The 24,649-nt window shown below is 42.0% G+C and overlaps 3 protein-coding genes across 9 annotated transcripts in view; 2 read left to right on the top strand and 1 right to left on the bottom strand.

Moving 5' to 3' along the window:
• The first annotated feature begins 297 nt into the window (after positions 1-297).
• Positions 298-3,509, top strand: LOC137610286 (zona pellucida sperm-binding protein 1-like). Its single transcript, XM_068337832.1, has 7 exons — positions 298-366; positions 745-890; positions 1,000-1,094; positions 1,868-2,070; positions 2,161-2,341; positions 2,811-2,958; positions 3,139-3,509. Exons 3-7 carry the CDS (start codon positions 1,000-1,002, stop codon positions 3,256-3,258), a joined length of 747 nt encoding a protein of 248 aa, XP_068193933.1. The 5' UTR covers positions 298-366; positions 745-890; the 3' UTR covers positions 3,259-3,509.
• Positions 3,510-3,619: 110 nt separating this feature from the next.
• Positions 3,620-10,936, bottom strand: zgc:65811 (uncharacterized protein LOC393524 homolog). Of its 2 annotated transcripts, none has more exons than XM_068337699.1 (9): positions 10,836-10,936; positions 10,601-10,695; positions 9,046-9,151; positions 8,864-8,961; positions 6,824-6,898; positions 6,623-6,724; positions 5,713-5,790; positions 5,414-5,497; positions 3,620-5,166 (listed from the first exon to the last, which is right to left on the bottom strand). In XM_068337699.1, the coding sequence occupies exons 2-9, from the start codon at positions 10,664-10,666 to the stop codon at positions 4,951-4,953; spliced, it is 825 nt and encodes a 274-aa protein (XP_068193800.1). In that variant the 5' UTR covers positions 10,667-10,695; positions 10,836-10,936; the 3' UTR covers positions 3,620-4,950. The 2 variants fall into 2 exon arrangements, with proteins under 2 accessions (XP_068193800.1, XP_068193801.1); XM_068337700.1 differs by having other exon boundaries at positions 3,620-4,346.
• A 2,963-nt stretch (positions 10,937-13,899) lies between these two features.
• Positions 13,900-24,649, top strand: part of LOC137609814 (RNA binding protein fox-1 homolog 2-like) — a 39,240-nt gene continuing 28,490 nt past the window's right edge. For 2 of the 6 annotated variants that reach the window (XR_011038382.1, XM_068337120.1), the window contains exons 1-2: positions 13,902-14,967; positions 24,237-24,287. Coding sequence is in view for 5 of the 6 variants with exons in the window: in XM_068337120.1 (XP_068193221.1) it covers positions 14,713-14,967; positions 24,237-24,287 (306 nt within the window). In the remaining variant the exon portion in view is untranslated. Of the gene's footprint in view, positions 14,968-24,236; positions 24,288-24,649 lie in introns of all 6 variants that reach the window. The other 4 variants (XM_068337125.1, XM_068337122.1, XM_068337119.1 and 1 more) reach the window with 4 other exon arrangements.

The raw sequence follows: 24,649 nt of genomic DNA, 5'->3' as shown, positions 1-24,649 counted from the left end.
CTACTCCATCCACAGACACACAGTATAATGTTTACCTCAGCCTCCTATTTCCTTACTACTACTATTACTATTACTACTACTACTATTATTACTACTACTACCACCACCTCCTCTACTACCAGCTTGAACTGTCTGCAGACAACCAGGAAGTGCAGCCAACGGGTAACACAAAGTCCACTCAGCTTCTCTCAGACTCTGACCTCAGTCGGAGGCTGGGTCACGCTGCTGAGGCAGGATATCCCAGCATGCCTCAGTCAGGCCAGTTTTATAGCCTCTATTTCCATGATGTGACTCACCAGCATCTGTATAATCCTAGTGGACGTTCTGATGATGAGGCAGACAAGAGACTGGATAATGATTTGAAAGGTAATGAGTGTTTTGAGAGCTCAGTGAATCATATTAAAGAATATTCAATCCCTTTAAAGTTTATATATGTTCTAGCTGTAATAAACCCCTGCATGGAATAGTTGTATCTCGTTCTACGGAGTGGAGCCATTCAAGTTTTACTAGCCTTTCTTCGTTTGCTCCCTGAGCACAGAAAACCTCAAGGCCAAACCGTACACTCCCTCTGACTCACCCTCTAGTCTTGGCCCCCCGTCAGATTTCTCTCTCATAGTTGGTCATGTCAGCACTTGCCTGGAAAAAACATGAAATGACAAAAAGGACAAACACCCCAAACCATAGGTGTGGACTCCCAGGATTTGAGCTTGATTTTTAACCAATTTATTTTTATTATGTCACCAGACTGTACAAACCTGTTCATATCTGTGGTGCCAGTGGCCTCCTCCATTGACCCCTCTGAGAACAGTAATGCATCCTGCACGCTGCGCAGGCTGACCTCTGACCCTGACATATACATTGTCTCCCTGGATGGCTGTAGAATAAATGATGTGAGAAACCTGGAATACGTGCATCACGTGTAGAGCTACAGTGGGAGATTAGTGATGCTGTTTGAAAGTCGGTCCACTTACAGGATTTTCTAATTTTCTCACCATGCAGATGTTCTGTCAGACAGTGGCTCATGTGTTGGGAGTCTATGGGATCCAGCCAATCCAACAAGACGGCAGCGCAGAGCGCAAGAGCTCATCTGTTAGGTATGTTTAAGACTGCTTTTATAAGTGAGCTTAGATCAGGCTGAGGTTAACTTTATTTCAAATGTTTTTATCAGTTTCAGAGCAGATTCGTTTGAAACTCCCCCTCACAGACCATAAAATGTTAACGTCTGTGTTTTCTGGGCATAGTGGCAACAGTTTGCCTTCAGCTGTAGGAGGGGGGAGTAAAGACATTTATCTCACTGCCTGTCGGCTTTCATCACTGTTGGCGATGTGGAGCAAATGACTCCCACAGCTTTCTACCTGCTTACTCCCCTATTTTTGGGCTAACATTTTCTGACGAGCATCTCTACAGATCTACTGGTGTGTAAAACAAATGATGTCAAATAAGAATTTCTGAAGACTTCCTTTTAACTGGACATCTGTGCCATAACGGCTGTCTTTAGTTTCTCATAGGGTGGAGTTAATAATTGAATTACAACAAGATCTTATTCTAGAATTAAATGTATAAGTAAACTTAAGCCATAAACCATCAACTAGTTACAGTTTACTAACTTTGCAGCAGTTGGAATAAAAAGCTGCGTATAGTCTACATTTGTTTGGTGAAAAGCAGAAATGAGTATCAGCTGGCATTGCGTTGTCATCAGGCAGGAAATACTGTGGTAGTCATTTGAAGCAGCTGCTCACATCAGATGAACACGGATACATCTACCGCCTTTTAGGCCAGCTAACCAGAAATTACACATCTATTAAACAACATGCCTCAAAAACAAGATGTGAGAAATGTCTAAGAGTGACATTCCTGTACGACAAAGGTCACCAACTCTGAGATGGGATCTGTGCATTCCCACCACCTTCCAGTGTGAGCATCAGCTGCCGGCACTGAGCTACAGGTTGATGGTGGAGTGTGGATTTCCTCCAGGTTCTCCAGATCATGTATGGCTCCACGTGATGGATCAGACTTCTCTTCCTGTTGTTCAGTCTACACCTGCGACTGTGCAGCTGAAAATTGCCACAGGTGACAGACTTTTCTCTTTTAAGCCTTTTGACAGTTTAATCTGGTGCACATCATCATCAAGTTCTAAAACAACCTGTTTTTAACTTGTAGATGAGTCCTTCACCAACTTCCACCCTGAGGCTCACCTGCCTCTTAGCTTGATTCGAGGTAGAGCGGTTTATGCGGAAGTGAGCCTATCCAATCCTCCACAACCTGACTTGAAGCTGCTGGTTCACTCCTGCCTGGCTTACATTCCAGCTCCATTTAACAGCTGGGTGACCGTGTATGACGGGTGAGTCGGCGCGGGTAAAAGAAAGCAAATTGCATTCACGTGTTGGAGTCTTGGAAGATTTAGTTCTGAACAGGAGAGGGTTGGATGGAGAGGGTTGGATGGATGGGCTCCATCCCTTCTGTCACACTTTGTCTCCAGAGCAAAACCCGTCCAATAGCTGAGCTGGATTTATTTCAGGTTGACATTTTCCTCCGTTAAATATTTTCCCACTTACCTAGATATTAGCCTTTGGTGCCTTTTTAAAATTTTGGTAATCTGACAGTGACATCCCAAAGTGACAAGTCAGGAGGTGGTCTGATCTGTCACAGCAGTCTAACCTTGAGTTATTGGCTTTGACATTCATATTTTTGGTGAGATGTCAGCAGTTTTGACGCTATAACTCCAAATAAGTATGTTATGCACTTGTTAGTTTTGTTTTTTTTTAAACCTTTGTAGTTGTGTCCTTTTAACTGACTGCTGTGTTGTTCAGTTGTTCCACCCAGGGTGATTCTCAGCTACTTCTCTCTCCCCACACTGACCACATCCGAAGGATTATAATCTCCAGCTTCTTGTTGCTACCTTCAGAAAGTCCCGCCTACGTGGCTGACGAAGGAAACTGGAACCTGGATGACCGAGAGGTACCCCCCACTTACTGTAATGAAAATAATACAAGTAAACATTCCGGTTTATGAAGTGACTTATTGTTCTTTCAAGTTCAGACCTTTTAAATACAACTTAGACCGTTTAATGATCATGTGAGGAATATGATAACTGTCATTATGTTGTAATACCAATGTCTTTGTTTTTCCTGCCCTCAGGTCTTCTTCATGTGCTTAACAGACGTTTGCTCTGCTGCAGATGGTTGTGCTGTAGGCTGCAGTAACAGTAAGTTTAACATAATGGAAACACAAAGGAGGAGCCAAGGAGTGGGTCAGTAGTTTATGAGGGGTATTACTTTATATCGTGAATAATCATTCTGATCGGACTACTTTAGGATTTAAAGGAAAACTTTTGTCCGAATATATACAATCTACAACCAAGCATTAAAGTGATCCACTGAGCATTTCAGCAGAAATTCTACCATTCTCTAATTACTGTCTCCCATCAGATAATTAAATCATTATTTAGCTTCGCCTTCAAAGTTTTTCGTGTGTGTCCTTTGAAAATTTGTCACATATGTGAATACAGGAAAACTGATGTGAGGTGGAAAATGATTCTTACTGACAATGACACTTATCTCCCCCCCCCCCCCCCAGGTCCAAACAGTGATGTGTCAGTAATGAAATAAAAACATTTTTTGCACAACAGTATTTGTTTTATTTTATGACAATGTGAACAAACTTCGGAAATATTTAAAAACTAAAACATACTGTGAGTATAGATAGGAAACACACAAAATTCACTGCTCTTTTCTTATCAGCTGAGTGTGGCAGGAATGGGATCATGAAGGGAAAGTTGAATGTTAATGGCAAGGTGATCATTGGTCACTGTTAATAAGGTGCTTGGTTTTATTTTCTGATTTTCTTTCTTTCGTTGATCATCATGGATCAAATGGAAGAAATGGAATGCTTCTTTGAAATAATATATTAAACATTATCTACTAACAAAATAAATGTGATGTAATAAGCTGAACTTTGACCTAAACTCAAGTAACAAAACTGGAAAAGTAAAAAACAAAAATCCCTTTTGTATTTACACATACAGATTTAAAAATAAATGCCCGTTATCTCTGTATCATCGGACCTTGGATGAATGACTAATTATAAGCAACCTCAAGTCCACGGATCAAAACATCAACACTTATGTTTAGCTCAAGATTTCACATTTTGCTAGTTAAGCTCTGAAGCCAGTGGGATCGGTAGATTCAATGAAGAGGCAAACCAGTGTTCCAGGTCTCCAATGATGTGGTGAAGGGGCTGAAAACTAAATGTACCTCTTAGTACACTTGTGAATGGTAGGCAACGTCCATCTGCTGGACTCGCTTGATCATTTGGATGAGGATGATGGAGCAGATCAAGGCGATAATCTGTGGTTCAGACACAGAAGGAAGTGGAGGGTATAAAAAGCACAGATGAAGGGAAGCAGCCTGTATCTGCCACTTGGTGACCTCCAGAATAAACCAGCTGATAGCAGCTTCAGAGGTTGTATTTACAAGCACATGCGATCAATCCGCACACAGCCCCATAAAGAGAAGCTTAAATTTAAGGTGGTCGGTGAAGAAGTAGATGAGTAGATGGCTGCAGGAAGGATTCAAGCCATAATCTATTAAACCCAAGATGCATTTACCAAAGCAGGTAATTATGAAATTAGAGGAGAAAAGAATTACACAGCTTGATGAAAGTTGAAATTTGCACACAATTGACAGAGCAGGCACTGCGTGTTTTGTTTGTTTTTTATTTCCCTTTTTGTACCTGTATCAGGAACATTTTGACTCTTGGTGTTTAGGCAATACTCTAATTTCTGGAATAAAAATAATCAAAATCACAATCTAAGTTCAAATAAATGTAGTGCCTTTACAATTGCGCCTTAGGTATCTTTAGGGTGAAGTTCTGCTGAGTAAAGACAGGTGACCAAGCAGAAAAGTGAAGGAATAAAATCGAGACAGTATGGCCAGAAGTGGCAGAAGCCGTCTAAGCCTGAGCTGCAGGGATGTTTGCTGTAGTCAGCGGAGTGAAGACGACTGGCTCCTGGTAAGGGTGGCTGTAGGAGGTGGCGACTAGTTCATGCTGGGCTGGTTGAGTGTTAGCTGGGACAGAAGTGTGCTGAGTCAGTGTGATGTACTGATGCACTGAGGCAGACTGGCTGATCAGTTTGCTGAGGATTATGCTGCAAATCAGAGCTACAACCTTTAATGATTGGGAGAAGGAAAGGGCGAAGGAAAAAAATAGAGCAAAGGGGGAGGAGTAAAGAAAAGAGACAAAGGGGTGCAGAGCGATCAGAACATGATCAAGAACGTTTAAATGAGCATTGGCACAACCTTTATTAGCAGGCAAATCATTAGAGCCTTTTTGCAATAGAGAGATTTTTGCAGAGACTGTTTTACATGAAAGATTATATTTATTTACTGTATGTGGAGCAGTTGCATTTGCTTACCAATAAACCTCCTGTTCCGAGAAATACGCCCAGAACCGCTGGTGCATTATTCTCGAAGACGATTCCAATTACCCCGGGGCAAGTCTGTAGGAAAACCAAGACAGGAGGAAGTGTTAATACCAAAGACCACGCAGTACAGGAACATGCACAGGGGCTTGTTTTCTGTTTTCAGCTAACGCCCCTCTATAGTATGCTATAACTGCCATGAATGAAAGATTATGTCAAGATCATACAGTTAATAACTGATAGATATTTATACTGATTTCATTAGAGAAGGTGTGTCTCAAGCACCAACTTACACGCGTGAAGAAACTGCTTGTACAAGTGTTTTTAACAAACTCCAGCAGTGTGATCCCTGTCATTCCACAACAGTCAAGCTACAGGAGAAGTGCAAAAAGAGGAATTACTTTCACTCAAAAGAATGCCATTTAAGAAATTATTAGAAATTATTTCAACTCTAATGTAAAGTGCAAAAAAAATTCAAAATGCCTATTCGCATACAAGTTTAATTCATTTTTTTAAAGAAAGGATTGAAGTTCAAGAGGTTCTTGTGCCACGTTGCTCTAGCTAACGGAAAAGAAATAAATCATCAAAAGAAAAGGTCTAATTCATGAATGCTTCCAGCAAATTCAGTTGTTATGAAACTTTCTAACCACATTTGGCAGTTCAGAATGAGAATATTTTAAATAATTTCACCGACTGATGTTTTATCTAATACATGAATTACTGGTTATTTAAACTTTAAATACATTAAGACACAAAATGGCAAATAGCATTCAACTTTATCTACTGTAGTACCTCGAGACACAAGTTTAATTTGTTCCGTGACTGAGCTCATCCATCAAACAACCCATAACTCAAAAAAAATTTCCCAGTCCCTTGTAAGTATATTTTTCATCAACTAATTGACATGTATACTTTACCTGTGCATAATTATATATAAACAATTATAAAGTATGAAATGAAACACAAAAGTCAATAGCACGCATGAACTACTGTACGTCTTTACTCCACGAACAAGAACGAGTCCCAGCTGATGTATCCCTCCGCCGGTGGTGTTCAAAAGCAGCTTGTATCTCAGATTTTTCACACGTATCTCAGACAAAAATATGGGCCGAGTGATGGCTCGTATCTCAAAACACTTAGATGTTGAGTAGCTCGTATTTCATGGTACACTTGTATTTAGAGGGAAGGACAATGTCTGCTCACCGTATTGTGGATGAACGTCAGAGTAGCACCAATGACAGGGTCTCCACTAGCTGCGTACATGGCATACATGGTACTGTAGAACTCCACGATGCTCTGAACAACCTAAAAGATAAAATAACCATGCAGCGCCGCGGTCATAAGTATCTGGCACTTACTGAAGAATTTCTTACTTGTAAATCAATATTTGGATCGGCTCCTCACCCGGTCCCTGCAGGAATACGCCAATACTCCAACAGCAATTACAGCCAAAGCCAGAATGGTCAGAAGGACAGAGAACTGAAAGAATTAGACCAAAAATTAAAAAAAGAACCCTCAGCAAGCAGGTCTGTAAAATTACATAGCATTCATTTCCTCTCACAATGCATCTACATTAATAAAACACATGTATACTTGCTTGTTTTCACTCAAAGAACTACGTCCTTCACAAAAATGTTTAATACCCTATGAGATGTTTGGAAATAAAAAGCAATACTTTCACTTCTTTCATCAAGACTGGTTTGGGTTCAGTGGACACGCAATACTTTAAAAAAAAATCCCTTAACTTGCAATAACTTGTTCTTCATGTTCAGGCAGCTTGATTAATATGAGTCAGAATTTTTTATCAGACCTTCCAACCTAGAGAAAAGGTTTTCAGTATCATGGTAAGGTAACCGTAACGTTGACTTCAGAAGTTTTCACAGTACTTGGCAACACTCAGTCATTTCAGTTTATTAAACACATAAATCTATTAGGTAGAAAAAAAACATCATTGTGTATTTAAATGAAAAGGTATTTATCGTCTGGAACAGACAGCTGTTAGTGGACACGTGTGAACAATGACGTCAGTTCAGAGGAGAATTAACCCCACTTTCTAAAATACATATAATATACAGTCAAAGTCAAAGGTTTTGGTAAACCTGCTTTTAGTTAGACTTATAATAATATAATAAATTATAATAATTCGTTGTAAATGTGTGCTAAAGCAAATGGATATCATTTACTGAAACATTAAGTTATTTAATAAAAATATTTTTATTCTAGATATGTATTTTTCAATGAACCTCACTGGAACCCAGCACCAAGACTGGTTGAGCTCTTCTTCTGTTGTTTTTCACCGGCTCGGCGCTGCTGCCGGTGGCGTTTAGATGTAAGTGCGGCGTGAGCACAAACGTACATTCGGGCATCAGCAGCTTTTTTAACAGTTTGACAAATTGCCTCCTTGTTCTTTGATGTCAAGGCAAAATGGGATAGTGGTTGGCAGATCTTTTTTATTCCCCAATATTCAGTTTCCTCGAGTCATTCATCACCTTCATGATCACCATTCAGATATAATGTGGGGGGGGGGGGTTTCGGGAATGGCTTCCATCCATCACATTTCTTTTCCAGAGCATAAAAAAACCCCTCAACCTTTACATTTTTTTCCACAAAACATTTGACACACAACTAAGTGTATTCTGATTTTCAGCATTTATGTGCTTCCTGTTTCCATAGTTACAAGTTGAACTCATTGTGGTGGTTGGTTTCCTGAGCAGGTGTCAACACAACAAAATATTGAAGTGATTTTTACTACGGTTACAAGTTGAACTTCAGAGAGATTCTCTGAGTCGGATTTGCTCATAGAAGGTTTCCAGGGCATGACTCAAAACTTGTACCTACAGTGCTGTGGTGGAAACCCACTCAGGACAAATCATATGTTTATGGACAGCTCTTCATCCAATTAGTCAAAATCAACAGCTGGTTTAAACCGTTGTGACACAAAACAAGCATATTATCAGTTTAACACCTTGAATGCTGTTATAAATAGAGATTCAACTCCTTGTCACGCTTGGCTGAAGCACTAAGTTGAACTAACCTTTGAAAAGGAAAACTTCACAAGACGCATTTAACTAAATATACAAGTAATGCTTAGGCCATGAAATTGAATAAAAATGCTGAATAGCTCAATCTATAACCTATCAAAATAGTATTTTCTATAAATATGAACATTTAATCTGGAAACCATAAGCTTTTTTCCGACATAGCATCTTTTTATCCAGATTTATTAATAGGTTTATAAATAATTATTATATATTAATAAATTATTAATAATATGTGTGAAAGGAATTCCAGATGACTAGTTTATAAATTGTTCACTTTGAACTCTCATAATTAAACCACAGGCCAACTGTAGCTATATGTCGTGTTATTGTACAGAAGACAACAAGCTAGGCTGCAGTCAAACATTATAAAGAAGTTACAAATGGAGGAAGAAAATAGTCTCACCACTTGCAAGGAACATCTCTTCTCATTACAGGCACCGTAGTCTCCAAATGACGAAACAATCAGCAGCACTGCTCCGATCGCTATTAGCACAATGACAGCTGATGACAGGAAGACAAAGACAAAGCTGGTTAACATGTGAGAGAAGCAAAGTATCTGCGTCTTTCTTTAACATATGTACTGACCCATAACAAATGCACTGGAGTTGAGCTCCTGTATTTGAAAGAAGCCTCTGGTGTTTGGGCTCAGCCTCAGCCAAAGGCCCAGACCCAAACAGGCCAACCCCAGCACCTGCAAAACCAGGGAAATGAAACACAGCCACATTTTAAATACACACCACACCACAAGGTTTTGAAGGGAAGGCCAGAAAACCTGGTCCAGGAGGACGGCTGACCTCGAGGCCTTTCGGCGTGTTCGTTGATCTTGAACTAGGACAATTTCTTTTCGAAGGGGTACAAAACCAAGTAAAGTAAACCAAGTAAAGTTGCAAAAACATAAAGTACTTTATTTGCAGAAAATTCTGGGCACAGAGACCAACAGGAAAGAAACTCCAAGCTGTGTGCAAAGAGCCATAATACACATACAATATTTATACCCTTTCTAGTAGGTGTCAACATGGGATGACCTAACTCTCATCCTATCAGAAGATGCCACCACAAGGTGTTCTCCATTTTCTCACTTTGTAGCAAATATTTCATGTTCTAGGGAGGCTCGTTTGACTATCTCCCATCTGCAGAATCCACTCAAGGCCATACTGGGTGCTTCACATAATTCTTTAGTCAGAGGTCATATTTAGAAAAGTTGTAACTCATAGTGTTGTCTGCAAAGTAAAGATGGTTTAATAGGCACACTAAATGAAGTGGTGTTTTTACGATAGTGAATTATAAGTTGTAACTTAAAGTGGTGAAAATGGTGTGTTATCATATATGTACATCAACAGTTTCAAATCCACAAATCATATAACATTGCGCGTGTGTAGACGTGTAATGTTTTATTCACCTGGCAACTTGAAAGACCATTGTATAAATCACAGACTGGGCAGATGAAATGAGTCACATTCCTATGCTAAACCTTACATGTCTTTGACTATAGACCATGTTTTTATTAATGCTATTGCTCTAACAAGGGGGGAGGGGGTAATGTTTTTGCAACTGTTTGGTTGGCTTGTCTGTCAGCAGAATTAGTTCAAAAAATAAGATCAGGCTTTGCTGACATTTTGTGTGTAAAGATGGGAAACAAGCCAAGGAATGATTCACTAGATTTTGGTGATGATTCAAAATCCAGACTTTTTTTTTTTAAGGACTTCCTTATAATTTATCAGAGGTGATTTGCTCTGATTGCTGTCTTGTTCTTTTCATCCTTTGCCATACCTTTGCAAATACCTTTGAAGCAGGAAGAAGAAAAAAAAAAGAGGAACGAACTGGACAAAATACTACACATGAAAAAGAGATTTAAATGGGGTATTTAGTTTTCCTTCATCTCTTTTAACTCTAGCTAGACTGATGTAAATAATATTATAAGTTAGTTATAGAGAGAAGTGAAACTTGGTGATTCCACCTTGTTCAACTGAAACGAAACCATTCATGATCCACGTGGAATGACAAAAACAATCCGCAGCCAAACTACTTGACACGACTGAAACTACATAAGGAAAATTTAAAAAAAAAACTGTATTCAGTAACGGATCCTAGACAAAACATGAAGGAAAGTTTTTACTGTTTCATATTCTGAAAGACGTACCGCAAAGATGATGTTGAAAATGATCAGGATGTATTTGCAGAGGAGTCCACATCCGTCCAGAGCCATGATGGGGTTTGGTTCGTTTTTACTTCAAACTGTCCAGAGTAAAGAAGAGTTAGCACTACTGTAAGGAAGTCTAGATACACACGTACCAACACATTACTCACTTTTATTGTAATGTTTTACATATAAATGATGTGCACGTTTAAAAGACAAGTGTAAAAGCAATAACTACCTAATGACGTCGACGGCTCAACTCTCCTCTTCACGCAAAAGAGACAACTTCTGAACGGAATATCAACAGACGCACCCCGTGTTGATCGGCCGCTATTAAACATGAAGCCCCGCCTCTTTAAGCTATCTGGATTTATTATTGGTTAAAGGCGATGACAGACATGCCTGATAACTAATAAACGGAGGATTTTGACGAATAGAGGGTGGGTCAATGGGGACGAGTAACGGAGAATGAAAGTTAAGGAAACGAAAGTGTTAGTTGAATTTTTCCATTGAGGAAAAAAAAAACTTGTACATTACTAAGGTAACTTACTAGGACAGAAAAAAGAATATCAAAACCCCCACCTGCCATTTAAGAAAATATTCAGCCGCTCTTTTACTATGGGTGTGTTACCAGCATATACAGTATAATTCGGTATTTGTCAGAATCAAACAACAGATAACCAAGGAAGCAAAGCAACTACAGAACTTTTCTTGTATATTAGGTTAAGCGGTGGCAAATCAAGATTATGGGGGCCAAAACAGCGTTAAAACAACATCTGATTTGTAAATGTACTTCTTATGAAGTACAGCTTGAAAATTTTTTAAATGCAGTCAGTAATAGCACCAGATAATATGCTGATTTTCCTCGTCTTAAATGATAGTTAACTCATCACCTCTGTTTATGACAGATCAAATGAGAAGAACTTTTATCTGTTGCTTGGGAAAAAAATGACATACAATAGTAATGTCTCAAAATACACTGTAGATGAACATCTGAGATGAGTGAGATGTCAGATTTATTTGTATCGTTCTGTGCAGTGTTGTGCAGATGTGCAAACTGACTGGTTCCGTGTGACATCTCCACCACACTAGTGTGCAGAGCAGGTGTTCTCAGTTATGAATAAATGAAAGTGGATCTGGACACTGTGTGTCTCTGGAATACAGATGTCCAGGCAGACACATATTTTTCACAAGCGATAACTTTCATGGCCTGTGAGGTCTGTGGCTGTAATAAGAGTTATGGTTTCTGCAGAGCCTCATAAGCTCTGTTGGTGAAACAGGCGGCTGTGAGGAGTGATGTGACCTGCCTGCCATCCAGCATCACGGCTTCAGTGGGTGGCAGTGAGGCAGGCAGCAGAAGGGACACAGAGGTTGAGGGGTTCAGTAACCCACAGAGAGAGAAACAGACACACACACACACACACATACACAATAGGTTTCAGAGCAAATTTATCACACGGACTTGTGCGGACTAAGTATTTTGGAGAAATAGTGCTTTAAATGAGCTTTTTGAAACTTTTAATGTGAAACTGAAAGCGTACATCTAACCATTATTGAATCTTAGAAACACTTGGAGCCTTAATTTACAATATTATTTTGATCAATTGGTTTGTCTTTATTTGTGGCCCTGCCACAAAATAAAGAGGACATTTCTTAGTTTTATATAATACCACCAAACACCCAGAATAAGGAGTCAGAAAGGATAATTGTTTCTCCATGGAATAGTCTGAATTTACTCCTGGGATTATCAATAAACTGGGGAGGTACACTGCTGCTAGTCTGGCATACCCTGTAATCAAAAACTATGAACAAAGTGATCACTTAGAAAGTTAGACATGAACACCATTTTTTAAAAATACCCAGCCTTCTAGGATGTTGGATTTGGCTCCGACCTCAGGTAATCCTGAGGTGTGAAGAGAAGGGGCACTCGAACCTGACCTTGAATGCAGAGGCCAGGGTCAGCACAGAAGCCGTCACAGCAATGTTTCTAGCAAGAATCACAAACGACCCTACAGAGAACCTCCTGTACAGCAGCCATATCTGCTGTCTGTCTGAAATATCACTTTTGAAAAACTTAAATCTATTTTCCACACATGCAATGCCCATACTGTAAGAGATCACAAGACCACCATCAAAGGGAGGCCTCCATGGACAGCTGCTCCACTGTGGACATGGAGGTTCTATTTACATGACTTTCTGGAGTTCTGTTTTCGGAGACTTTCCTTAAAAAATACACAGGAAGTCTACAGCCTGTAGTTCAGTGGATTTATGGTCGTAAATAATAGGAAGTAGGCTGATGTCTGCACAGTCACAAACAACCTCACATGATGATTGTTATGTCACACAAGTGCATATAAATGTCTTACAAGTTAATAGCACACATAGTTATGTTTCCATTAAAATGTCTCATAATGTCGCATAATGGAGTTAAACGGAATCATAAAAAGATTCACAAAGAAATAATGCATTTTCGTGACCAATCTGACTATGTATTTCTACAAGGAAGGTAAAATTATCATCCAGGACATCTTGTGTTTCAATGTGGAAGACTTCTGCTGAATTAGAAAGAAGCCATACAATAAAGTCAAGCTCACCGTAGATAAAGTGCATATCCCACCTTCATCTGAACGTCCCCGTGAAATGAAATACCCAAACAAAAGCAGCGCCAAGTGAGGAGCCGCAAACCCAAACGGCCTTCCTTAAAACCGTTTCGCCGTTTCATGTCCACTAGGGGGCGCGAAAACATTAAAAACGTGACTGAAGCGAACGACAGTAAGTTGTTCCTTCAAAATAACCCAATTTATTTTGGGGGTGGTTTTGTTTAAACCGATATTCCTTAATTTTAACCAGCCGTCATCCAAAAATGCACTTTAAACTGTAAACATAATTGAAATTATGAGCGAGAATGTGAAAGGAAATTTGAATAGTTGTTGAAGAATTTATACATTTATGCCGATTACATAATTTCAAAAATTCTTAGGAATTCACTCTCTTCTGATTGTCAAGACACGCTTGTAAAAAAAAAAAAATCACTGTATTGCCCAAATGCCATTTTTTTCCTTATTTGTACACGTACAGACGTACAGAACAGAAATATTTTTAAAAGACTTCAATTGCATTAAATTGTATACATTACACTACATTTGCCTTTTGATTGTCTCTGAAACACACATTCAGCCATCTTTTCCACTGAATCAGAATTGTCTGATGTCATAACAAATCATGTTACTGTATTACGAGCTGCAAAATGCCGGAATTTGAATTTGAGTGTTGTGAGGATGAAGGAGGAGTAGCAGCTCGGTTGTGGTGGAGGGGGACTTCGGGAAAAGAAGGGAGGTGAACGCCGAGGAAGAACAGACCTCAGATCAGCCAACCTCACCTCACCGTCCTCTCACTGTCAGCCCGGTCTCCGTTGACAAATCTGATCGGAGACCAGTGCACTCTGGCTCCCTCCACACTACGAGTTACAACAACTGGGACACAAACCAGAGGAAATCGTGTTCGTCGGCAGACAAGTCTGCACGCCAAGACACATCCATAGCCGACCGCGGTGAGGGGACGGACGGTGTGATTAGACGGGGTAGAAACCAGGGGGGGGGACCGCTGGTAGGAACAACAAGAGGGGGTGAAGACGAAACGTATTTAACGGAGAGAGGAGAGCGCACCGTCTGGCACCGGAGAAAGAGGTATTACGTAGCTAATTTCCAACATTTTCTATTATTGGCAGCGGGAGTGAGCTCCCCGAGCCGCACCGATAACCAGAGCTAGCGGAATGTAATGCTAGCGGGTTAGCCAGCGTTAGCTAGCTAATTAGCTTGTCAGGCATCCAGGAGTCGGACGTGTGATCTTAATTAAAATAGGTCACAGTTTTGGCTTCGTTTTGTTGTTTGGAAAAACTGCACTTAAGTGTGTTTTTGTCCCGAATTATACCAGTAAGGTCATGGTGTTCAACCTCGAATAACTAACAAGTTGGACAAAAAGCAAACGCTGTCTTCACTGTTCACGTTATCCGTCTACGCGTTTGGGGAGAAGCCAGATCCATTGTGAGCAGCGCGCTGTGGACGGATCCCGAGCGGAGGGGAGCAGACTTTTGACTGGTCACTGTCTGCCGTCCGATGTTAATGTCGACCGACGTTGCATCTATAATGCTTCCCGTTACTCGGGGAATAATGGACCGGGAAAGAGACATTGATCCAGCAGCCGGATCCCTCGCCAACGCAGCCGGAGGTCCAGCAGCTGTCCGGGGGATGAAGCGGGGAGACCCGGAGCCCGACGCGCAGACAGCCGCTGCCCTGCCAGACTTAGCCGGGGCGGAGTGCAAGAGACCGAGGATAGACGGGACCGGGGGTGTTGTGGGTGACATTGGACAGGTAGGATTTGAACACACACAACACACACACACGCGCACACACACACACACACACACACACACACACACACACACACACACACACACACACACACACACACACACACACACACACACACACTATGCCACATCTGTATCGATTTGTTTCCGTCTCAGCTCAATGTGTGCAGCATTTTAACAAAGTGCCGTCTGCCCTCCCCTTTCTTGTGCAATAAAACCTTTTGTTCCAAAGCATCAGAAAAGGTGATGGCAGTGTTTTGATAGGCTTTTTATTCTCAGAACACTCACAAATCCTTTCATTAAAATGAAATGAGATGTTTATGAACAGTTCGTAATGTGGCCTGCTGAGATCCTGGAGCTGGGCTCCTCGGGTTTTTTGAAGAGGGAAGCATGAGCCAGACAAAGGTAACATGATACAGGCTCCATTGCTATGACAGCCAGCAGCACAGCAAAGATCAGACCCATTCATCACGCCCGTCTCATGGAAAGAAAACCCGTGCTTACTTCTATCTTCTAGCTTTTTTTTTATATGTGTGTGTGTGTGTGTGTGTGTGTGTGTGTGTGTAAACACACAGATACAGACAAACACATCGTTTTATATGTGTGTGTGTGTATATATATATATATTTATATGTATCTCACATATGTAATCAATGATACCCACCGCATGTGGCATTAATAGCCCAGTGTCGCCCCCCCCCCCCGATTGTCTCTAGGTGTTAAAAGAGAGACAGACAGATTGGGGGAGGGGTCACCACAGCTAAAGACAAAGAACAGAGCCTTTTGGTGCCTGTGGAGGGAGTGAGGGGCCTAAGGGCTGTCCTTAACGCCGGTCTACCTTGCGTTCTGACTCGACTGCTGAGACAGCAAAGCATCAGCAGCAATTTCTGCCTTTGAAAGTCTAACCTGTATTTATTACTGTAAGCCATTCTAGCCCCATGGACACACGCATTGCATGCCCCGTTTACATCCTCACTCATGGGCTTTGAAGTGTTCATTATCCAACCGTGAAGAGGAGAGATGTAGATCACGTCTGGTGTTTTAGTCCAGGAAAATGGTACCAATGGCAGTCGGCTACAGCGGACCTAGATCGAGGTCGTCTATGGGTAATTGAGAATTGATAAAATACTTAAATTGAATGTGTAGCTGGCCTGCTGCAATGGCAGTGATGGGAGTCTGTAGATTATGGATGCCAATGATTGGGAACGGTTATAGCCCATCGGCATAGATGATGTGACAATGAGCACTCTGGCATGGGGAGGATTCTCCCTGCCCATCAGTCGTATTGATCGCTGGGGACCGGGGAAGGGTCACGTTGGAAAAAAGAGAGCGCCGAGTGCACACGGAGAGCGAAGGTGAGAGATAGAAAGATGCACAAGGGAAGACGGATACGGGTGTATCAAAGGAGGCAGAGGACAAAGAGAAATAAAGAGTGAGGTCTGAATGGACTGATGCAGGAGAGGAAGGACGCCATGTATCCTTGATGGATGGATGTAGGAGACATAAAGGATGGGGGCCAGCAGAGTGAACAGGAAAGGAATCGGAGCCATTAGTTTGCATCCATCAGGGCTCATGATAACGGATGCAAGCCTGAGGAAAGTGATGGATTGCAGGAATGGCATTATCTGTTTGGGGTGAGAGATTGAAGGTTAGGCTCTGAATGAAGATGAGGAGTTGAATGACACTTTGTAAAAAATAAAAAAATAAAAAAAATAGAAAAGGTAAATAATAAAAAGTCTCGCTAATGTGGGAAAGAGTTGTTGTAGTTGGATGGCGGCATTCTGACTGGAGCTGAGCGAGTGCGTCGGATGGGATGGATGTCTCCAGAGGATGCTCCTGCCGCTGGATGCAGCGTACCGTTATTACCATAGTACTCTCATCAGGAGCAGGAGTTTGAGGGGGGGGGGGTACTGACCTTCCAGGTTGACTGTAAATCAGGCCTGTAATAAACGAAAAAGCAGCCTCTTCTTTTGTTGTTCTCCTCCCCCGCTCTTCCTCATCCAAACCCGAACCCCCTCCAACACACACACACACACACACACACACACACACACACACACACACACACACACACACACACACACACACACACACACACACACACACACACACACACACACACACACAAGCAAGCCTGCGCCCCCATTTCCCCTTCTCCCCTCTAGCTGTCCTCTGAATTCTCCCCCTCCTGTCTCCCCCAAGCATATTTCCAGATTGCTAATTGACTCCTGGTTCACAGGCTTTGAGCTTGTCATGAGATGAACCACCCCAGCCCCCCCCCCCCTCCCGCATGACTCCCCCACCCCACCCCACCCCACCCGGGTGTCTGTGATTATCTCTCCCATCCTCCATGTTTTATTATTTTTCTCCTTTATCCATCTTCTTCCCTGCATCTCCTCTTCTTTCTGCCGCTCTCTGTTGGTAGCATGGATGCGCCCCCCCCACCCTCACCCCCCCAGCCCCTGAGGCAGCGCTGTTGTCCACTCAGATCCAACGGCAGGACAGTTCCTGACTCTATCAGTCTGCCTCTCTCTGTTTGGCGGAGCAGATTTGTCCTATCATTGGCAGTAAAGAGGCTTTGTGTCGCGCTAACGAGATCAAAGCTCATTTAGGAGAGGGCATAAACCAGACTGATCGCTTTTACCGGCTTGAGCAAAGGGAGGGGGTCAGATGAGGGGTGGGTTGATATGAATGGACAGATCGCTCAGATAGAATATTACCACGTTCACCACAAGCAGGGATCATTCAATTTAATGGTGCTTGTTTTTTTGTTTTTTTACAAGTGTACTTACATAAACTTTTTAGTTTGCCCTGGAGCCCAATGACAAAGTCATATTGGTTGCTAACAGTTCCCGACTATTCGCCTAAAATTGGGCTTTAAACAATTCTCTTGAGTTCTTTGTCGGATTCCTTCTCGTTGATGCGAATGAGACCCAAAGTTTCAAATAAGTTTTGCTGTGAATTTTTTTAAGTCTGTTTGTTTTTCCATTATATCAAATGTTTTTTTACGATAATTTTTTTAAAAATATAAAAACCATTAAGCACATATATCAATGATTTTTGTTTCATATATTTGAAAACCCTCTTGAATATTAGTTAGAACAACCCAATAAACTACACGTATGACTCCAGTTTGGTCTTTCAAATTGGATTCATCACTATTTTGGACAATATATAGGCTGATAAAATTAATAAGGGTTTTTTTTAAAGTAAAATAATTTGCTGGTAGACCGTCCCACCGTTCACCCGTCTGAACTATTCAGCAGATAGATGAGGCGAATAATTTGGGAGGAGGATCACAGATGTAGAGGTGTGTGTCCTCCTGTACTGATGAGAGTGTTAATATTTTCTATGGGGCGGGGGGGGGGCAGTAACTCTCACGTCTGGCTATTGATTGCTTTTAAACTTTGAGCCTCGGCTCAATCACCCTCAGTTACCCTTGACTTTTGAACTGGCGACGATAAGCTGAAAATTCCCCAGGCAAAGTTGCACAATCGTTTTTCCCCACCTCTTGGCTCTGCGTGCCCATGTGTCCTCTTCAGTTTACTGTACTTTATTGGCACAAGAGCGACAGCTGATTACAAAAGCACAAAGGAATAATCAGATCGAAGGCAGGAGCGGCGCCATTCATAGAAGAGGAATAATAAATAGAGCGCTCCATGTTTGATTTTTCTCCCCCGTCTCATTGCTCTCATCTGGCACACTGGCTTCAGTGACTTAACTTGACACTCACATGTTAAGTGTCCCTTTATGGCCATAATGTCACCCCCCCCTGGAAGCCTACATCCCCAGGCTGCCCCCAAACTGTCACATGTGCTCCCATTTCCACCCACACACTGAGGGAAATGTCGATTGGGTGTTTCCCTTACATGGGGGTCTATTTGAAGCTGTAGTATTGTATTGTCACCAATAATGGAAATTCAGCCGTGCAATATAAGTCAATCCAATAAGCAGTGTGATGCTTTCACTTTATGTTTGGTCCAAACACAAGAATGCTCTTGACTTTTATGGAGTAAGTGTTCTTTTGGCAGTCTGACGCCCTTACCTCGTCATGTTCTCATTTCATTTATAACAGAATGCATTCCCACGGTCCCCTGTGCCATGACAAAGTGAAATAAATACATCTGGCAGAAAACAATGAAGCATCCTATTGGTTGGAGTGAGGCAGTGCGACAAAGACTGACGGCTGCTGGCTTTTAAAGTGGAATCAAATTTAGATGCTAATGCAATGTCTTCACATAAAAGAGAAAACTACTTTTATTCCCAGTTCTGACATCCAGACGTCAGATATTTTACTTACAGTGAAAGATATTTATTTCACAAAGGATGTGATTAAAATTAGCTGCCGATACTGAGTACATAAAGACCTGCGCTGCGGTGAACTCTCCAGCTCATAATTGCAGATGTAATATTTATTCTGACTCTTTTTTTTTTTTTAAATTTGACCTTTAAGTGCAGCACAAGTTGAATTTTTAAAAGGTGTTTTCTGTAGGCCAGGGCTGGAATGTTAAAAGCATAACCAGAAGCATCTGGGGGAGAAAAACTGCATGTGGATATTATTCAAAGAAAAACGTGAACCATCATGGTGTGCAGTGTTTATTGTGTGAATGCATGTGACACGTTAAAACCGAATGGAGTTTGGCCTTTTGACAATCGTTGCTGTGCTACGAAATAATAGATGTGTGAACCTTCATATGGTAGTTATTACACACTTTGCTGCGTGTTTATGACGTTTTGCTCGTCTACTGCGATTAGAGGCAGCAGATTCAGTTGGGAGGATCAATAAAAACACTCTGCAACAGACTTGGAAACAAACGTTTTAGTGTCTGATTCAACTTTTATGCCTTTTAATATGAGATGCAAAGCAACAAAGAAGTCAAACAGTAGCTGTGCTGTTTGGTCTAGAATGTGTATTCGAAGGCCTTCAGCTTTTGTGGAAACGACACAGCAGTTCATAGGGTTTTGTCGGTTGTCTTTGTCTTCGTGTCCTTGCACATCATCTCTCTCCATCGTCATTTTCAACCTCATCATTTAGTGGCGCTTTGCCTTCTGGAGCATATCACGTTGACAAATAACATCCATCACTTAAGTTTCGCCCTGCAGGCTGTTCGTTTAATTATTTGGGTTCTTGGTATTTTATTTTGGCTCCGTTTGGTCCCCACAGATGTGTGGTTCCTGTGTGTTTCGAAACAAGGTTGATAGAAACAACAGCATTGTCTGATTAAAAGATTTAATCTGCTAAATGGGAGCTGACTAACTTCTAAACTAAGAAGAAAAAGATGTCTGCGCTGAGACTGACAGCATCTTGCTGGATATTATTTTGTTTTCTTTTATCTCTAACCTCTTTTCATGTCTTTATTACAACCATGTGTAAAACCAGGATCAGATTGCAGGAGTTTTGAAATGAAGTTACGTCGCACGCAAAAAAAAAAAAAGGAAGATCTAATCTCAATTTGAGCACTCATCACAAGAGCTGAACGTGAAGCATCACACATTACAGCCTGTGATTAACAGGATATCAGAGGAACTGATACACCAACTCAAGTCGTCTGTGTCACGTGGTCTCCTAGGGAAACAGGTGTGAAGTGGGACGTTAGCACACGCTAGCATGAGAGCTAAGAGTTCTTTCTTTGTTTGGTAACGCTCTCAGATGTCTCCTTGGTTACTGTCCTCCTGGCTGGAAAGTACTGACATCATGATGTCAATTATACCAAATTTTGTGTTTGTGTGTGTGTGTGTGTGTGTGTGTGTGTGTGTGCGTGTGTAAAGGGGGACGAAAACCTCTTGTGATTCAGGAGAAGTGGAGAGTCGGGACTGAATCTACTGGAGTTAATTTAGCCAGCGTCTGATGCAACTGCTCTTTGCATAGCCGAGTTCTCTCACTCCAAAACAGTTCATGGAAATGTGCCTACTTTGCATCTTCTGTCTTTTTTCCATTTCGCCTCATTTCAGTCTCTCCAGTCAGCTTGGAATTCATTTGACAACTAGATGAAAACACAGAGCGTGTCCCGCTCCTCTGCAGTCTTTCCCTCTCAGTTATGATTTATTAGCCTGAAATTGTGCGTCGATTGCAGACGACACGTCATGACTGGATTTCCACGTCTCCGATCCTGTGGTTTCTGTGAGGCTTGGTGCTCATTCAGGCTCTCTGTGGATCTGAAGCTTCTGTGGAGGTGAACTTCAGGAGTGTTCCATGTTTGCATTTTTTAAAAAAATACAGTATAGCTGGTGGTGATGGTTTTTTTGTTTGTTTTTTTAACACACATGAGTGATAGCATAATCGAGCCAATCTTTGGAGCGGTCCACCTCGGGCTCTTGGGTTAAGGCTCAATGGATGACTGCAGCAGGCTCCTTAATTACCCCGCTCCCCTCCACCCCCACCTCCCTACCCTCACACCATCTGTTGACCTCATGTCATTTTGCCTTCCTTCCCTACCACTGCTCCTTTTTCTTTCCTCCCTTCTTCTCCTACCAACGACTGACTCCCCAACTTTTTTCCTACTCCTAAAATAGGAAGCTGAAGAGAGACAAAATAAACAAGAGAGACACCCTATAGTTTTGCTCTTCGTGGGAGTTGGGTGGGGGTGGGGTGGGGGTGCAGAGAGAAAGACAAAGTGTGTTTATGTGGCCCGTCTGAAGCCAGCCGGCGCCTTCAAACGCTCCTCACTCGCAAACTTTATGGAATTACCTCAATGGAAACTTGCAAAAGTGGCTCAGGGCGGCGTGCCGCATCCATTTTCCATCTATGCATTTAAAATGAAGTTTAGCAAGTTTAATGTGGGCACCTTTTACATACTTTTTTTTTTAACCTGCAGGCCTGTAATAGAAACATACAGAGTGTGTTTTAGTGTGGGTGTGGGTAAACAATATTCTCTGAAAACTAGGGATCAGGTTCAGACCCAGATCCCTACCCCCAGCCCTAAAGAAAACATAAATCACAGCATTCTTCACTTATGACTCATTGTCTCCGTTTCACAAACTTTTCACTGCTTTATATTTCTTTCCCCTCGTCGTGGTTTTGGCCATCGTATTTCCCTGCATTCCTCCACCTCCCGTCTGCTCTTATTTTCAGCTCATTCTGTTCTTTCTTTTCTTTTCCTTTCTTGTGTTTCTCTGTCCTCCCTCCTTTCCCCATCCATCCACTGTACTCCCTCCCTTCTCTGTCCCAGACAGATTGATTCCAGATGTTGCTTAACTCTACCCTCTCCCTCCTTCTGTTCCTCTTCCTCAACTCCTCCTCCTCTCTTACTTCTTTCCACTGTAGAACCAACAGTTGCTTTATAATTTGATGCTTGGGGTATAATTTTGTTTTAACTTCACTGGCGTTCCACTTTTCCCCACCAGTTCTCGGAACGTCATCCTGACTTCACCACGAGCGTGATTAAAAACACAGAATTTGAACAAACGTCACCTGTAATGGTGTTTGTAGTAATGCTGCCAAATTATCACATTTCCTGTTTCGATGGCCGGCCGCCACTTAATGAACTTTAAAAAAACATTGATAAAAGACAAGTCTTAGTGTGTGGTGCGCTGAGACCAGAATGTGTACGCTGCCCTGTTTGCAGTAACTTTAAATGTGCGTCTTTTTTTATTAAAAACAGAAAAATGTTTCTCATTCAGGTCAAACTTTCCCAAAGCTTCATACGCTTGATATTCTGCCAAGAGCAGCACCCTTATTGCTGCATTTCTCTCTGAGCTGCGGTGAGCACCAGCATCCTCTAAGAGAGTCACTATTTGGCTGAATATGAGCCTGTCCATTCCTCTGTAAGTGCGGCGCACCAAGGAGAGTGTTCCCCATGGGGACGAGGCACGAGGGGGAAATTGGTTCCAGATGAAACAGGAAGTGGAAAGGGCAGACAAAGAAAGGACTGTTTTAGACACTGTAAAGGAGGACGGGGCCCAAGTTTGGACACAAACACACTAAATAAAAATATTTCTTTCTCATCCCTACCTATTCTTTACACATAAACCACTTTTAATGGCATTCTTTCATTACCCCGTGACTTTTCACTCCGCCTGGATCCCTCTCCTCTTCATCGCTCACTCATACATCATCACCGTATTGTTTTTTTGTCTGCGCCGATACAGTGTCTCCTGTGTGAGCCACGGGGTCGGTGTCGGCTTTGAGGGCTGTTGGTGAGTTTAGACAAACAGTGTGTCAAACTTGCCGTCACTGTGGCCCTCTGTCTCAGACGTTTGCCCTCGATTGGCTGGGCGCTGAACGCGATCAGGAAGGGATGCCTCCCGCAGTAGGCGGCTCATGGTTGAGGCCTGGGGGGGGGGCTCAATCTTCTGAGACTTTTCTAAATCTGCCCTTCTCATATCTCCGGCTTTGGAAAACCCAAAACCAAGCTGTTTGCTGAATGAAAGGCAGCGTCTGGATTTGAAACATGTAGCCCTTCAAATTATACTTAATGAAAACACCAGCTAGAATTCTAGTGACCCACCCCCCCCCATATATCTTTCTTTTTCTTACCCCCTCAGACCGTCATCCTCCTCCTCCCTCCCCCTCTCGCCCAGCGAGACTCATTCCTCAGCATGAGGCTCGCTAGGCGGTCGTGTTTTCTCTGCGAGGCGTGCCAGCAGGCTGGTGGTGCTGGTGTCATCGCTCTCACTGCTGTCAAAATATCATCATTTGGATAACTTTCCCCATTGTTCCGTTCCTCACCCCCCCCCCCACATCCCTTTTCTTTTTTTCCTCTGGGTTTCTCCCTCCTTCATATCGTTCTCACCTTGCTTCTGGAGCAAACAATGGCCGCCCACGCTGGGGCAAACGCTACCAGAGGAGAAAATAATAGAAAGAGAAAAGAGATGAAGAGTGACAGAAGTAATCCAATTAAAATTCATTACGAAGCAATTAGCTACAACACTGGTTTCTGGTGCAGGGTTTGTGAGGAACGGGGGCGGGATCGGCCAATGGCAGACCAGTGGATTTTGATTGGATAGTAAGGTAGAAGCGTCCTCGTTTGTTGTTTGTACGTCATGTGTGCCATTTATAACTGTGGACCTTAAGAAATAAAAGACGTTTGAATCATCATTTAATGTTTTAGGATTCCTTTGCTGACTTGTATTTATAGATCATACAAACAGGTTGTAACAAAAAATACAAAAAAAACCCCCAAACATTTTTCCTTTGGTTATTCTGAGAATGAGCCGAGTGCAAAATTGCTTGTGAGCTTTTAACCCTTGCTGTTCAAAGTTTCGGACTGTCGTGCTGCATCTAAGCGTAGGTCTTCACACCGCTCTCTTTCCTCCTGTTGTCTCTTTCAGAACAATGAGCCTTTGAACCCTGGTTTCCATGGATACCCACCTCATAGCCAGGTAAGAGATTGGCAACTGATTGCAAACCAATGGAAAAATAAATAAGCGCTATAATGAGGTAGTGTTTACTCGTCGGTGATGTAATCGCTTTAGTGGAAACATTAATGAGGTATAAAAAATGAAAACTGTGTCAAAAATGAAACATCATCACACTTCCTGCAGGTTATTTGCACTTCGGATGATTTGTGAAATATCTTTGCATATAATACAATCAGAATTTTTTTTATAGTCCAGCTCCTTATGCTGCCAGGCCCCGGGGACTGTAGGGTGTTTGTCCATTCGGTCCAATATCAGGGTGTGCTCTGTGGTGCTGCAACATCATTACGGACACAATTATCAACTTCTGCAGGGGCTCCTTCATT

The sequence above is a fragment of the Antennarius striatus genome, chromosome 16 (assembly GCF_040054535.1).
Source record: "Antennarius striatus isolate MH-2024 chromosome 16, ASM4005453v1, whole genome shotgun sequence".
NCBI classification, from domain to species: domain Eukaryota; kingdom Metazoa; phylum Chordata; class Actinopteri; order Lophiiformes; family Antennariidae; genus Antennarius; species Antennarius striatus.
This window is presented reverse-complemented; position numbering and strand designations above follow the sequence as displayed.

Excerpts from the sequence above, each read along its gene's own strand:
- LOC137610286 (XM_068337832.1), top strand. The coding sequence starts at position 1,000 with ATGTTCTGTCAGACAGTGGCTCATGTGTTGGGAGTCTATGGGATCCAG. Across the intron at positions 1,095-1,867 it reads CGCAAGAGCTCATCTGTTAG|GTCACCAACTCTGAGATGGG; the intron begins GTATGTTTAAGA and ends TGTACGACAAAG. Across the intron at positions 2,071-2,160 it reads GCAGCTGAAAATTGCCACAG|ATGAGTCCTTCACCAACTTC; the intron begins GTGACAGACTTT and ends TTTAACTTGTAG.
- zgc:65811 (XM_068337699.1), bottom strand. The coding sequence starts at position 10,666 with ATGGCTCTGGACGGATGTGGACTCCTCTGCAAATACATCCTGATCATT. Across the intron at positions 9,152-10,600 it reads TTTTCAACATCATCTTTGCG|GTGCTGGGGTTGGCCTGTTT; the intron begins GTACGTCTTTCA and ends CTGGTTTTGCAG. Across the intron at positions 6,725-6,823 it reads CGTATTCCTGCAGGGACCGG|GTTGTTCAGAGCATCGTGGA; the intron begins GTGAGGAGCCGA and ends TTTATCTTTTAG.